Source organism: Oncorhynchus gorbuscha, linkage group LG05, assembly GCF_021184085.1.
Source record: "Oncorhynchus gorbuscha isolate QuinsamMale2020 ecotype Even-year linkage group LG05, OgorEven_v1.0, whole genome shotgun sequence".
Classification (NCBI taxonomy): Eukaryota; Metazoa; Chordata; class Actinopteri; order Salmoniformes; family Salmonidae; genus Oncorhynchus; species Oncorhynchus gorbuscha.
Window position 1 is genome coordinate 9,515,416 of NC_060177.1, and position 16,165 is coordinate 9,531,580.

Sequence of the window (16,165 nt, forward strand, 5' to 3'; positions counted from 1 at the left end):
AATTATTTAATTTGGTTGCTTTTCTTATTTTCGTGAAAATGTTGCTTGCTGCCAGCAGAGCCTAGCATAGCATTATGCCATGATAAACTTACACAAATGCTTGTCTAGCATTGGCTGTAACGCATATTTTGAAAATCTGAGATGACAGTGTTGTTAACAAAAGGCTAAGCTTGTGTTTGAATATATTTATTTAATTTCATTTGTGATTTTCATGAATAGGAAAAGTTTCTAGGGGTATTTATGTCCGTTGCATTATGCTAATGCATTTGAGGCTATGATTACGCTCCCGGATATGGGTTTGCTCGTCGCAAGAGGTTTTAAGGACTGACTGGCAAAGCAAACTGGCGCGGTCTCTGCTTTCTGAAAGTGATACAAAAGGACTGACTGGCAAAGCAAACTGGCGCGGTCTCTGCTTTCTGAAAGTGATACAAAAGGACTGACTGGCAAAGCAAACTGGCGCGGTCTCTGCTTTCTGAAAGTGATACAAAAGGACTGACTGGCAAAGCAAACTGGCGCGGTCTCTGCTTTCTGAAAGTGATACAAAAGGACTGACTGGCAAAGCAAACTGCCACTCTGGTCAATCCGATGTCTGCATTGGCCGTGCAGCATTTAAGGTGATATGGCCTCTGCAACAGTCAGGGCATTCATAATGCGGAGCAAATCAAATCAAACTTTGTCACATGCGCCGAATACAACAAGTGTCGACTTTGTCGTAAAATGCTTACTTACAAGCCCTTAACCAACAGTGCAGTGGTCCTAAAGCCAGCCAATCGATACTAGTGTCATGCAAAACCTGTGTGTGTGTGTTTGTGAGAGTGAGTGAGTGAGGTCAAACTAGTTGAAAGCATTTCTGCTATTTGATAACTTTGTCTAGGAAAATGTACATGTTTCACTCTGTATTTTATGTTTTCTTGGTGATAATTCTGAACTGTCAATAAACGTGGTATATTTAGCCTTGGACTGTATTGTAATTTGATACAGCAGCACTCAATGACCTCTAAAATGAAATTAGAATGGATAGACAAGACAGAATCCTTCATTTAAATAACAAATACTTGCCCTTTTTAACTAGCAGTTGCTGGTAAACATATTCCAAAAATCTGCTTTTGTCCAAGAGGTGTTACAATCTTATCTGTATGACATGAAAATCCAAACGATTCACAAACACATTCCATTTTCCTTTATTTAAAATGTCTATTTAAATATCCATATAAAAAGTGAGAGTCTAGCAAATGAAACAAATGACTTGTTTCCTTGTGGTTTGTTATACATTGTAACATCTCACATATGGTGCATATTGTGACAAGGAATGGAGACATTATTGGAGTCCAAATGACTTGTATTTTCAACATAATGGCAGTTTTCAGTAGCATTGTTATACCATTAAAAACACCGATAGGACACAAGCCCCATGATTTACCTTATTGAATTAGGCTCCGGTTTCCCAGACACAGATTAACCCTAGTGCTTGGATTAAACACAAATCTCAAATGAGAATCTCCATTGAAATGCTGTTTTAGTTTGGGAAACCTGCCCCATATGTATTGCAAAGAAATACATTCCATCAAACCATTTGCAAAACTTCCTACATTTAGTTCAATAAAACCACAAAGCATACAAAAATCATCAGGGGTATCGTCACCCAAGACATAACAATATGTTAATAACAGCACTCAGTACTCAGTACTCAGTACTCAAGAATAGTGCTGCCAAATTCTGTTCACTTTCAGAAAATTCCCAGGTTCCTGAATCTGACCAGTATTTCTGTGAAACCTGGGAATTTTAGTAAAGTTAGCAGAATGTTGCCACACTTATAGTTGAGCAACTCTGAAAGATATCGTACACAGATCCAAATGCAACACAATGTAAAGTGTTTAAAAGTGTTAAAATGCCAGTTAAGGTTTGCTAGTACAGTACTAGACCTATATATTGTTATTGTAGTGGGTTAAAAACATGTCTTTCTTCTGGGCATTAGAAAGTTAAAAATAGAGGTAAATATGACATTGTTTGGGAATTAAAAATCATTCCACCATTTGAAAAGGGAGAAAATGCTCCTCAAAATGAGAGAAGAACATTCATATCAGAAAACCCCAAATTAAGAAACAGATTTTTTTATTTGTTATTATTAGTGAAGCTCTGAAGTGCTGTGGTATTGTAAAGGCCTGGGGTGTATTCATTAGTGTAAAGTGTTGCGAACCGTAGCAATTTCTACTGGACAAATTCAGGTATGTCCCTCCCATTTCGTCCTGTTTGCTTCCAATTGGTTCCTATGAATACACCCCTGGAGCAATAGAGCTGTGGGAGGGTCTGAAACTCTAATAGGGTTTGTCTGCGTCCCAATTCACTTCCAGATTGGCCACCTCTCCTTGTTTCCTTTAATTTGCCAAGGAAAGAAAGCCACTTCAAGCCACTCCAGTGTCCCAACACCCTTCAATGGCATCCTTTCCTTGGCTTTTTTCACCTAATGACTTTGAGTGATAGGTGAAATAGGCGTTGAATAGGATTTGAGCACAGCACACGCACAAATCAAACTCTTTATGACCAAAGGTGATAAATGAAAGGAGACAAGAAGATGATGAAAGGGAGTGGCTTCAGAGAGTTGGGACACAGCCTGAGTTGATGACAGTAGTGCTGGGCTGGGCTCTAGTAGTGGTTTGTGGTCTCTCCTGTGTCCCTCACAGTGCCTCAGTCAGTTTGATGGTCACAGCTTTCACCTCAGAGTACTCTGCCAATGCATACTCACCCCTGAGGAGTCAAAATACAAAGGTTAATAAATACTCATTAATTTGTATTGTTCTAATCATTCACATTGTGTTAAAAATGTGCAAAATTTGTGGGTAAACAAACTAGTAAACCCTTTCATCACACATAGTGTTGAAGAGAAGTGACTTACAGCTCTCGTCCATTGCCTGACATTTTGTATCCTCCGAATGGTGCCTGGGCATGGAGGGCGTTATAGCAGTTTACCCTGAGAGAGAGAGAGAGAGAGAGACAGAAAGTGAGAGAGAGTGAGAGAGAGAGAGAGAGAGAGAGAGAGAGAGAGAGAGAGAGAGAGAGAGAGAGAGAGAGAGAGAGAGAGAGAGAGAGAGAGAGAGAGAGAGAGAGAGAGAGAGAGAGAGAGAGAACGAGCATAACGAACCTAGATTTCTATCCCCGGATTCCTTCCGCAAACTCTAAACCTTTTCATCTGGATCTTTGCAACAAGCTAATCGCAATCACGGGTGACTACTCCTGGCTAGCGTTTCCATCCCGGAGCAAGCACAAATTAGCCTGAAGCTAGCCCGGCTAGGGCTCCTGGGCTACCACCGAAGCCCACTCCTGGGCTACAATATCCGGACCCCTTCTACTGCCGGTACGGGAGTAGAAGCCCAACCACTCAACCGCCAGCCCAACCACTCACTGGACCCATACGATCACTTGGCTACGCATGTCTCTCTCTAATATCAATATGCCTCGTCCATTACTGTCCTGGTTAGTGATTACTGTCTTATTTCAATGTAGAGCCTCTAGCCCTGCTCAATATGCCTTAACCAACCATGTTGTTCCACCTCCTACATATGCAATGACATCACCTGGTTTTTAACGTCTCTAGAGTCTGTATCTCTCTTCATTAGTCAATGCCTAGGTTTACCTCCAATGTACTCACATCCTACCTTACCTTTGTCTGTACACTATGCCTTGAATCTATGCTATCTTGCCCAGAAACCTGCTCCTGCCAGTTCGTATAGCCTTTAGCCGTACCCTTATCCTACTTCTCCTCTGTCCCTCTGGTGATGTAGATGTTAATCCAGGTCCTGCAGTGCCTAGCTCCACTCCCACTCCCCAGGTGCTCTCATTTATTGACTTCTGTACCGTAAAAGCCTTGGTATCATGCATGTTACCATTAGAAGCCTACTCCCTAAGTTTGTTTTACTCACTGCTTTAGCACACTCTGCCAACCCGGATGTCTTAGCCATGTTTGAATCCTGGCTTAGGAAAACTACCAAAAACCCTGAAATCTCCATTCCTAACTATAACATTTTCCGCCAAGATAGAACTGCCAAAGGGGGCGGTGTTGCAATCTACTGCAAAGATGGCCTGCAGAGTTCTGTCCTACTATCCAGGTCTGTACACAAACAAGTTGAGCTTCTACTTCTAAAAACTCACCTTTCCAGAAACAAGTCTCTCACCGTTGTCGCTTGCTATAGACCACCCACTGCCTCCAGCTGTGCCCTTGACACCATATGTGAATTGATTGCCCCCGCCCATCTATCTTCTGAACTCGTGCTACTAGGTGACCTAAACTGGGACATGCTTAACACTCCGGCCATCCTACAATCTAAGCTTGTTGCCCTCAATCTTACACAAATTATCAATGAACCTACCAGGTACAACCCCAAATGCGTAAACATCGGCACCCTAATAGATATCATCCTAACTAACTCGCCCTCCAAATACACCTCTGCTGTTTTCTATCAAGATCTCAGCGATCACTGCCTCATTGCCTGCATCCGTAATGGGTCTACGATCAAACGACCACCCCTCATCACTGTCAAATGGTCCCTAAAACACTTCTACGAGCAGGCCTTGCTAATCGACCTGGCCGGGGTATCCTGGAATGACATTGAACTCATCCCATCAGTAGAGGATGTCTGGCTATTCTTTAAAAAGTGCCTTCCTCACCATCTTAAATAAGCATGCTCCATTCAAAATATTTAGAACCAGAAATAGATAATAGTCATTGGTTCACTCCAGACCTGTCTGCCCTTGAGCAGCACAAAAACATCCTGTGGCATTCTGCATTAGCATCAAATAGCCCCCGTGATATGCAACTTTTCACGGAAGTTAGGAACAAATATACACAGGCAGTTAGGAAAGCTAAGGCTAGCTTTTTCAAACAGAAATTTGCATCCTGTATTACAAACTCAAAAAAGTTCTGGGACACTGTAAAGTCCATGGAGAATAAGAGCACCTCCTCCCAGCTGCCCACTGCTCTGAGGTTAGGAAACACGCTTACCACCGATAAATCCACTATAATTGAGAATTTCCATGCTTTCCACCTGGCTACACCTACCCCGGCCAACTGCCCGGCACCCTCCACAGCAACCCGCCCAAGCACCCACCATTTCTCCTTCACCCAAATCCATAGCTGATATTCTGAAAGAGCTGTAAAATCTGGACCCCTACAAATCAGCCGGGCTAGACAATCTGGACCCTCTCTTTCTAAAATTATCTGCCGAAATTGTTGCAACCCCTATTACTAGCCTGTTCAAACTCTTTCGAATCATCTGAGATTCCCAAAGACTGGAAAGCTGCTGCGGCCATCCCCTCTTCAAAGGGGTGACAATCTAGACCCAAACTGCTACAGACCTATATCTATCCTACTCTGTCTTTCTAAGGTCTTCGAAAGCCAAGTTAACAAACAGATTACCGACCATTTCGAATCCCACCGTACCTTCTTCGCTATGCTGGTCATGGGTGCACCTCAGCCACACTCAAGGTCCTAAACGATATCATAACCGCCATCGATAAGAGACATTACTGTGCAGCCGTATTCATCGATCTGGCCAAGGCTTTCGACTCTGTCAATCACCACATTGGCATGGCAGACTCGACAGCCTTGTTTTCTCAAATTATTGCCTCGCCTGGTTCACCAACTACTTCACTGATAGAGTTCAATGTGTCAAATCACAAGGGCTGTTGTCCGGACCTCTGGCAGTCTCTATGGGGGAGACACAGGGTTCAATTCTCGGGCCGACTCTTCTCAGTGTACATCAATGATGTCACTCTTGCTGCTGGTGATTCTCTGATCCACCTCTACGCAGACGACACCATTCTGTATACTTCTGGCCCCTCTTTGGGTACTGTGTTAACGAACCTCCAGACGAGCTTCAATGCCATACAACTCTCCTTCCATGGCCCCCAACTGCTCTTATATGCAAGTAAAACTAAATGCATGCTATTCAATCAATCACTGCCCTTCCAGACTCACATTAAGTATCTCCAATCCAAAATTAAATCTAGAATTGGCTTCCTATATCGCAACAAAGCATCCTTCACTCATGCTGCCAAACATACCCTCGTAAAACTGACCATCCTACCGATCCTCGACTTCGGCGATGTCATCTATAAAATAGCCTCCAACACTCTACTCAACAAATTGGATGCAGTCTATCACAGTGCCATCCGTTTTGTCACCAAAGCCCCATATACTACCCACCACTGCGACCTGTACGCTCTCGTTGGTTGGCCCTCGCTTCATACTCGTCGCCAAACCCACTGGCTACAGGTTATCTACAAGTCTCTGCTAGGTAAAGCCCCGCCTTATCTCAGCTCACTGGTCACCAAAGCAGCACCTACTCGTAGCACGCGCTCCAGCAGGTATATCTCACTGGTCACCCCCATAGTCAATTCCTCCTGTGGTCACCTTTCCTTCCAGTTCTCTGCTGCCAATGACTGGAACAAACTGCAAAAATCACTGAAGCTGGAGACTCATATCTCCCTCACTAGCTTTAAGCACCAGCTGTCAGAGCAGCTTACAGATCACTGCACCTGTACATAGCCCACCTGTAACCAGCCCATCTATCTACCTCATCCCCATACTGTATTTATTTATTTATTTATCTTGCTCCTTTGCACCCCAGTATCTCTCCTTGCACATTAATCTTCCGCACATCTACCATTCCAGTGTTTAATTGCCATATTGTAATTACTTCGCCACCATGGCCTATGTATTGCCTTAACTCCCTTATTTGACCTAATTTGCACTCATTGTATATAGACTTTGTTCTTTTTTTCTACTGTATTATTGACTGTATGTTTTGTTTATTCCATGTGTAACTCTGTGTTGTTGTATGTGTCGAATTGCTATGCTTTATCTTGGCCAGGTCGCAGTTGTAAATGAGAACTTTGTCATGCAGGTGAAAGAGGACCCAAAAGCGACTTAACAGAAACAGAGTTTATTTAAGTCCAAACAGGGAATAACAGAAATCCTCTAGACTTGTAGAGGGGAAATAACTGGAGAAGCGGCCACAGACTGCAGGTCGCTTCGGGTAGGCGCAGGCCGTAGTCGACAGAGACACCTGCTCACACGCAGCATCTGATGAAGGCAAAAAAACACGACAGGACAGGGCGATACACAATCACAGCAAAAACACGACAGGACAGGGCGAAACGCAATCACAGCATGGTGAATACAATACAAGGAACCGACGGGACAGGAACGGATCACAAAGGAATAAATAGGGACTCTAATCAGGGGAAAGGATCGGGAACAGGTGTGGGAAGACTAAATGATGATTAGGGAATAGGAACAGCTGGGAGCAGGAACGGAACGATAGAGAGAGGAGAGAGAGGGAGGGGGAGAGAGAGGGATAGAAAAAGGGAACGAACCTAATAAGACCAGCAGGGGGAAACGAACAGAAGGAAAAGCAAAATGACAAGATGATATAAGACAAAACATGACAGTACCCCCCCACTCACCGAGCGCCTCCTGGCGCTCTCGAGGAGGAACACTGGCGGCAACGGAGGAAATCATAGATCAAACGGTCCAGCACGTCCCGAGAAAGAACCCAACTCCTCTCCTCAGGACCGTAACGAAAAACGATAAAAAGGGAAACTAGGGTACAACTCTAAAAAAAAAATGAGAACTAGGGACAGACTGAGACACAGCAAGGGCAGGGACAAGAACAGGAGAGATGCGATGGCAGGGAACAGACTGAGACCCAGCAAGACCAGGAGCAGAAGCAGAAAAAAAATTACCAGACTTCTTCTGCGCGCAGTCTGAACACGCAGCCACGAAACGGCGCGTGTCACGCTCCTGAGTCGGCCACCAAAAGCGCTGGCGAATAGACGCAAGAGTGCCTCGAACACCGGGATGACCAGCTAACTTGGCAGAGTGAGCCCACTGAAGAACAGCCAGACGAGTGGAAACAGGGACGAAAAAGGAGGTTACTAGGACAAGCGCGCGGCGACGCAGTGTGCGTGAGTGCTTGCTTAACCTGTCTTTCAATTCCCCAGACTGTCAACCCGACAACACGCCCATAAGGAAGAATCCCCTCGAGATCAGTAGAAGCCACAGAAGAACTAAACAGACGGGATAAGGCATCAGGCTTGGTGTTCTTGCTACCCGGACGGTAAGAAATCACAAACTCGAAACGAGCGAAAAACAACGCCCAACGAGCTTGACGGGCATTAAGTCGTTTGGCAGAACGGATGTACTCAAGGTTCTTATGGTCTGTCCAAACGACAAAAGGAACGGTCGCCCCCTCCAACCACTGTCGCCATTCGCCTAGGGCTAAGCGGATGGCGAGCAGTTCACGGTTACCCACATCATAGTTGCGCTCAGATGGCGACAGGCGATGAGAAAAATAAGCGCAAGGATGAACCTTATCGTCAGACTGGAAGCGCTGGGATAGAATGGCTCCCACGCCCACCTCTGAAGCGTCAACCTCGACAATGAATTGTCTAGTGACGTCAGGAGTAACGAGGATAGGAGCGGACGTAAAACGTTCTTTTAGAAGATCAAAAGCTCCCTGGGCGGAACCGGACCACTTAAAACACGTCTTGACAGAAGTAAGAGCTGTGAGAGGGGCAGCAACTTGACCGAAATTACGAATGAAACGCCGATAGAAATTAGCGAAACCTAAAAGCGCTGCAACTCGACACGTGACCTTGGAACGGGCCAATCACTGACAGCTTGGACCTTAGCGGAATCCATCTGAATGCCTTCAGCGGAAATAACGGAACCGAGAAAAGTAACGGAGGAGACATGAAAAGAGCACTTCTCAGCCTTTACGTAGAGACAATTCTCTAAAAGGCGCTGTAGAACACGTCGAACGTGCTGAACATGAATCTCGAGTGACGGAGAAAAAATCAGGATATCGTCAAGATAGACAAAAACAAAAATGTTCAGCATGTCTCTCAGAACATCATTAACTAATGCCTGAAAAACAGCTGGCGCATTGGCGAGACCGAACGGCAGAACCCGGTACTCAAAATGCCCTAACGGAGTGTTAAACGCCGTTTTCCACTCGTCCCCCCTCTCTGATGCGCACGAGATGGTAAGCGTTACGAAGGTCCAACTTAGTAAAGCACCTGGCTCCCTGCAGAATCTCGAAGGCTGATGACATAAGGGGAAGCGGATAACGATTCTTAACCGTTATGTCATTCAGCCCTCGATAATCCACGCAGGGGCGCAGAGTACCGTCCTTCTTCTTAACAAAAAAGAACCCCGCCCCGGCCGGAGAGGAAGAAGGCACTACGGTGCCGGCGTCAAGAGACACAGACAAATAATCCTCGAGAGCCTTACGTTCGGGAGCCGACAGAGAGTATAGTCTACCTCGAGGAGGAGTGGTCCCCGGAAGGAGATCAATACTACAATCATACGACCGGTGAGGAGGAAGGGAGTTGGCTCGGGACCGACTGAAGACCGTGCGCAGATCATGATATTCCTCCGGCACTCCTGTCAAATCGCCAGGTTCCTCCTGAGAAGTAGGGACAGAAGAAACGGGAGGGATGGCAGACATTAAACACTTCACATGACAAGAAACGTTCCAGGATAGGATAGAATTACTAGACCAATTAATAGAAGGATTATGACATACTAGCCAGGGATGACCCAAAACAACAGGTGTAAACGGTGAACGGAAAATCAAAAAAGAAATAGTCTCACTGTGGTTACCAGATACTGTGAGGGTTAAAGGTAGTGTCTCAAATTTGATACTGGGAAGATGACTACCATCTAAGGCAAACATGGGCGTAGGCTTGTCTAACGGTCTGAAAGGAATGTTATGTTTCCGAACCCATGCTTCGTCCATGAAACAACCCTCAGCCCCAGAGTCAATCAAGGCACTGCATGTAGCACCCGAACCGGTCAGCGTAGATGGACCGACATAGTAGTACAAGATCTAGATGAAGAGACCTGAGTAGTAGCGCTCACCAGTAGCCCTCCGCTTACTGATGGGCTCTGGCCTCTTACTGGACATGAATTAACAAAATGTCCAGCAACTCCGCAATAGAGGCACAGGCGGTTGGTGATCCTCCGTTCCCTCTCCTTAGTCGAGATGCGAATCCCTCCCAGCTGCATGGGCTCAGTCTCAAAGCCAGAGGAGGGAGATGGTTGTGATGCGGAGCAGGGAAACACCGTTGATGCGAGCTCTCTTCCACGAGCCCGGTGACGAAGATCTACCCGTCGTTCTATGCGGATGGCGAGAGCAATCAAAGAGTCCACATCTGAAGGAACCTCCCGGGAGAGAATCTCATCCTTAACCACTGCGTGGAGTCCCTCCAGAAAACGAGCGAGCAGCGCCGGCTCGTTCCACTCACTAGAGGCAGCAAGAGTGCGAAACTCAATAGAATAATCCGTTATGGACCGTTCACCTTGGCATAATGAAGCCAGGGCCCTAGAAGCCTCCCTACCAAAAACTGAACGGTCAAAAACCCGAATCATCTCCTCTTTAACGTTCTGGAACTTGTTAGAGCAATCAGCCCTTGCCTCCCAGATAGCTGTGCCCCATTCTCGAGCCCGGCCAGTAAGGAGTGAAATGACGTAAGCAACCCGAGCTCTCTCTCTAGAGTATGTGTTGGGTTGGAGAGAGAACACAATCTCACACTGCGTGAGAAAGGAGCGGCACTCAGTGGGCTGCCCGGAGTAGCAAGGTGGGTTATTAACCCTAGGTTCTGGAGACTCGGCAGGCCAGGAAGTAACAGGTGGCACGAGACGTAGACTCTGGAACTGTCCAGAGAGGTCGGAAACCTGAGCGGCCAGGTTCTCCACGGCATGGCGAGCAGCAGACAATTCCTGCTCGTGTCTGCCGAGCATAGCTCCTTGGATCTTGACGGCAGTGTAACGAGCGTCTGAAGTCGCTGGGTCCATTCCTTGGTCGGTTCCTTCTGTCATGCAGGTGAAAGAGGACCCAAAAGCGACTTAACAGAAACAGAGTTTATTTAAGTCCAAACAGGGAATAACAGAAATCCTCTAGACTTGTAGAGGGGAAATAACTGGAGAAGCGGCCACAGACTGCAGGTCGCTTCGGGTAGGCGCAGGCCGTAGTCGACAGAGACACCTGCTCACACGCAGCATCTGATGAAGGCAAAAAACACGACAGGACAGGGCGATACACAATCACAGCAAAAACACGACAGGACAGGGCGAAACGCAATCACAGCATGGTGAATACAATACAAGGAACCGACGGGACAGGAACGGATCACAAAGGAATAAATAGGGACTCTAATCAGGGGAAAGGATCGGGAACAGGTGTGGGAAGACTAAATGATGATTAGGGGAATAGGAACAGCTGGGAGCAGGAACGGAACGATAGAGAGAGGAGAGAGAGGGAGGGGGAGAGAGAGGGATAGAAAAAGGGAACGAACCTAATAAGACCAGCAGGGGGAAACGAACAGAAGGAAAAGCAAAATGACAAGATGATATAAGACAAAACATGACAAACTTGTTCTCAACTAGCCTACCTGGTTAACTAAAGGTGAAAAAAAACATTTAAAAGACAGAAAGTGAGACAGAGTGAGAGAGAGAGACAGACAGAGTGCGAGACAGTGAGAAATAGAGATAGACAGTGAGAGAGAGAGGAGAATAAGCAGAGTAATGTATTTGTTTACAGTAACTTCAGTTCCATCCCAGAATTCACCAGGGAAGCGATAGCATGTCATACCCATCCAGTGTCATAACCTTCATTTGTATAATCCGAATGTGACCCAAACCCCATGTTCTGATGGTCCTACCCTCCTGCCATGACGTAACATAAACGCTCAGACTGAGGTCTATGATCACTCAGGAAACCCTGTTGGTTTAAGGGCAGTACAGATTACAGTGCAGATCTACCATTCCAGTGTTTTACTTGCTATATTGTATTTACCTGCCACCATGAACTTTTTTGCCTTTACCTCCCTCATCTCACCCCATTTGCTCACATTGTATATAGACTTATTTTTCTACTGTATTATAGTTTTGTTTATTCCATGTGTAACTCTGTTGTTGTATGTGTCAAATTGCTATGCTTTATCTTGGCCAGGTTGCAGTTGCAAATGAGAACTTGTTCTCAACTAGCCTACCTGGTTAAATAAAGGTGAAATAAAAATATCTCTTCCTTTTTCTCTCCCACTCCTTGTCCTTCTCTCACTGCCACACAGAGGAGCTTCATCCGGGATACCTACCTATCTACCCGGCTCTATCTTGTGGCCACAAGGTGCAGCTAGAGCTGTGTTCTCACATGAAGAGGTATAAGTAGGGGATACGGAGTGAATAGTCAGAGTGAATAGGGAGTACATTGGTAAAATGCTAGTAGAAGTTGTACTGTAGAAAGTAGTAGTTAGCAGCACATGGAGTAAATGAATAATAAAGTAGTAATGGTAAGGAGTAGTGGTTGGCTTTGGGCCAATGGTAACAGTAGTAATAGTAGTAGAAGTGGTAGCAGTAATATTATTATTATTATTAGTAGTAGTGGTAAGGAGTAGTGGTTGGCTTTGGGCCAATGGTAACAGTAGTAATAGTAGTAGAAGTGGTAGCAGTAATATTATTATTATTATTAGTAGTAGTGGTAGTGGTAGTAGTAGTGGTAGTAACAAGCCTTATGTCAACTAGTCTGTCTGCAGGAGAGAGGACTAACCATAGAGAATTATAGAGGCCTCTAGTGGTCCTTCTGTAGCTCAGTTGGTAGAGCATGGCGCTTGTAACGCCAGGGTAGTGGGTTCGATCCCCGGGACCACCCATACGTAGAATGTATGCACACATGACTGTAAGTCGCTTTGGATAAAAGCGTCTGCTAAATGGCATATATTATTATTATAGGTCACATTAGCATGGGAAGCGCCATTGAGGGCTTCCACCATTTTAATGTAGTCAACTGGTTGGCACTTCCAACTTCATTCGCTGATCCCTCCTGGTGACCCTGTTGGAGTCATGTCCAACCGGGTCATCAGGAGGGTTCAGCCAATTGGAAAGAACCAAATTGACTACTTTAAAATGAAGATAGCCTCAATGGCGCTGCCCATACTGTAACAGATACAAAGATGAGTGCTCTATCTATGTCTATGGGACTAACCTACAGTATTATAAATACTGTAGGTTAGTCCCATAGACATAGATAGAGCACTCATCTTTGTTACTTGTCAGACATTACTAATCAATCACTAGCATCCCGTTCTCATCCTTACACTATTTTGGATATTAGTACTAGTATTGAATTGTTAGGATGGGAATAGTAGCAGCTAATAGTTGTTGCTGTAGTCATATGTAGTGATTGTTCATTGTACCATTGTTCAGGAGTTAACAGTAACCTACCAGACAGTGCCAGTCTCCAGGGCAGCAGACACAGAGAGAGCCCGGTCCAGATTGCGTGTGAACACGGCAGAAGCCAAGCCGTACTCCGTACTGTTAGCTCTCTCTATGGCCTCCTGCTGGCTCTTGAATCGGAATATACACTGGACCGGGCCGAAGATCTGGATGGGGTCACGGAGAAGATTACATGCCCTGTTCAAATGCATCCTTCCTACTGCCCTCCTTTGAAGAAATCCCTGATGTGACATGGCTGGTAATAGGTAATTGCTTCCACCTATCAGTTTGTTGGATCAGTGATTACCTCAAGGAGGAGAGACAGGTAGGTTTGTTATGTATTCAAACAGGCCCTGGTCAGCAGGAGAAGGATAAAGCAAAGCCTCACAGGCCACAGATGGCAGTTCAACGCCCAATTTAGATTGACTTGGATTTGATGAATAATGTGAAGAAAATGTTATCTTAAAAAATGCAATGACTTCACTGCTGAACCATGTCAATGTTGTGTTGTGTCCAAATAAATGTCTGTAGGATCAATCAGCACCAATCAGAATAGCCTTGGGTCGTATTAATAATAAAAAACACAAGCGTTTGTTATTTGACAGGTTCAGCTTCCTCCCTGTGTCAGTCCATTTTCTCCTGTTTGGTGTCCAGTGAATACAACCATAGAGATATGTATAGGATGTAACAATGCATCTGCCACAATTGGTCTGTGGGGGCATGTGGGGGCATGTGGGGGCATGTGGGGGCATGTGGGGGCATGTGGGGGCATGGGTAGTGCCATTGAGGCCATCTCCCATTTTTAAGTATTACATTTTCTTCTTCTACTAATTTGATGAGTTGGTAAACAAACTAAAAGGCTACATACTTCAAATCCAATCAAATCAAACTATATTTGTCACATGCGCCAAATACAACAAGTGTAGACCTTACCGTGAAATGCTTACTTACAAGCCCTTAACCAACAGTGCAGTTCAAGAATAGTTAAGACAATATTTACCAAATAGACTAAAGTAGAAAATAAGAATAAAAAGTAACACAATAAGAATAACAAGAACAAGGCTATAAATATCACAATTGGTTGGGAGAATATAAAACATAAGCAATGTTCTTCGGGGGCCATCTTTTCACCTGCAGTGTGTTGTTTCTATTCACCTGCAGTGTGTTGTTTCTTTTCACCTGCAGTGTGTTGTTTCTATTCACCTGCAGTGTGTTGTTTCTTTTCACCTGCAGTGTGTTGTTTCTATTCACCTGCAGTGTGTTGTTTCTATTCACCTGCAGTGTGTTGTTTCTATTCACCTGCAGTGTGTTGTTTCTTTCACCTGCAGTGTGTTGTTTCTATTCACCTGCAGTGTGTTGTTTCTATTCACCTGCAGTGTGTTGTTTCTATTCACCTGCAGTGTGTTGTTTCTATTCACCTGTTTCTATTCACCTGCAGTGTGTTGTTTCTTTTCACCTGCAGTGTGTTGTTTCTATTCACCTGCAGTGTGTTGTTTCTTTTCACCTGCAGTGTGTTGTTTCTATTCACCTGCAGTGTGTTGTTTCTATTCACCTGCAGTGTGTTGTTTCTATTCACCTGCAGTGTGTTGTTTCTATTCACCTGCAGTTGTTTCTATTGTTGTTTCTATTCACCTGCAGTGTGTTGTTTCTATTCACCTGCAGTGTGTTGTTTCTATTCACCTGCAGTGTGTTGTTTCTATTCACCTGCAGTGTGTTGTTTCTATTCACCTGCAGTGTGTTGTTTCTATTCACCTGCAGTGTGTTGTTTCTATTCACCTGCAGTGTGTTGTTTCTATTCACCTGCAGTGTGTTGTTTCAGTGTGTTATTCACCTGCAGTGTGTTGTTTCTATTCACCTGCAGTGTGTTGTTTCTATTCACCTGCAGTGTGTTGTTTCTATTCACCTGCAGTGTGTTGTTTCTATTCACCTGCAGTGTGTTGTTTCTATTCACCTGCAGTGTGTTGTTTCTTTTCACCTGCAGTGTGTTGTTTCTATTCACCTGCAGTGTGTTGTTTCTTTTCACCTGCAGTGTGTTGTTTCTTTTCACCTGCAGTGTGTTGTTTCTATTCACCTGCAGTGTGTTGTTTCAGTGTGTTGTTTTTTCACCTGCAGTGTGTTGTTTCTTTTCACCTGCAGTGTGTTGTTTTCTTTTCACCTGCAGTGTGTTGTTTCTATTCACCTTGTTTTCACCTGCAGTGTGTTGTTTCTATTCATCTGCAGTGTGCTGTTTCTATTCACCTGCAGTGTGTTGTTTCTATTCACCTGCAGTGTGTTGTTTCTATTCACCTGCAGTGTGTTGTTTCTATTCACCTGCAGTGTGTTGTTTCTATTCACCTGCAGTGTGTTGTTTCTATTCACCTGCAGTGTGTTGTTTCTATTCACCTGCAGTGTGTTGTTTCTATTCACCTGCAGTGTGTTGTTTCTATTCACCTGCAGTGTGTTGTTTCTATTCACCTGCAGTGTGTTGTTTCTATTCACCTGCAGTGTGTTGTTTCTATTCACCTGCAGTGTGTTGTTTCTATTCACCTGCAGTGTGTTGTTTCTATTCACCTGCAGTGTGTTGTTTCTATTCACCTGCAGTGTGTTGTTTCTATTCACCTGCAGTGTGTTGTTTCTATTCACCTGCAGTGTGTTGTTTCTATTCACCTGCAGTGTGTTGTTTCTTTTCACCTGCAGTGTGTTGTTTCTATTTCACCTGCAGTGTGTTGTTTCTTTTCACCTGCAGTGTGTTGTTTCTATTCACCTGCAGTGTGTTGTTTCTTTTCACCTGCAGTGTGTTGTTTCTATTCACCTGCAGTGTGTTGTTTCTATTCACCTTCTTTTCACCTGCAGTGTGTTGTTTCTATTCACCTGCAGTGTGTTGTTTCTTTTCACCTGCAGTGTGTTGTTTCTATT

At 44.8% G+C, this 16,165-nt stretch overlaps 1 protein-coding gene across 1 annotated transcript in view; it reads right to left on the bottom strand.

Moving 5' to 3' along the window:
• Positions 1-1,165: 1,165 nt before the first annotated feature.
• The window catches only part of aldh1a3 (aldehyde dehydrogenase 1 family, member A3), a 50,281-nt gene continuing 35,281 nt past the window's right edge, over positions 1,166-16,165 (bottom strand). The window contains exons 11-13 of the mRNA XM_046348959.1: positions 13,280-13,437; positions 2,894-2,968; positions 1,166-2,745 (exon numbers count right to left, since the gene is read on the bottom strand). Of these exons, the coding sequence (XP_046204915.1) occupies positions 2,676-2,745; positions 2,894-2,968; positions 13,280-13,437 (303 nt within the window). The 3' untranslated portion in view covers positions 1,166-2,675. The remainder of the gene's footprint in view (positions 2,746-2,893; positions 2,969-13,279; positions 13,438-16,165) is intronic.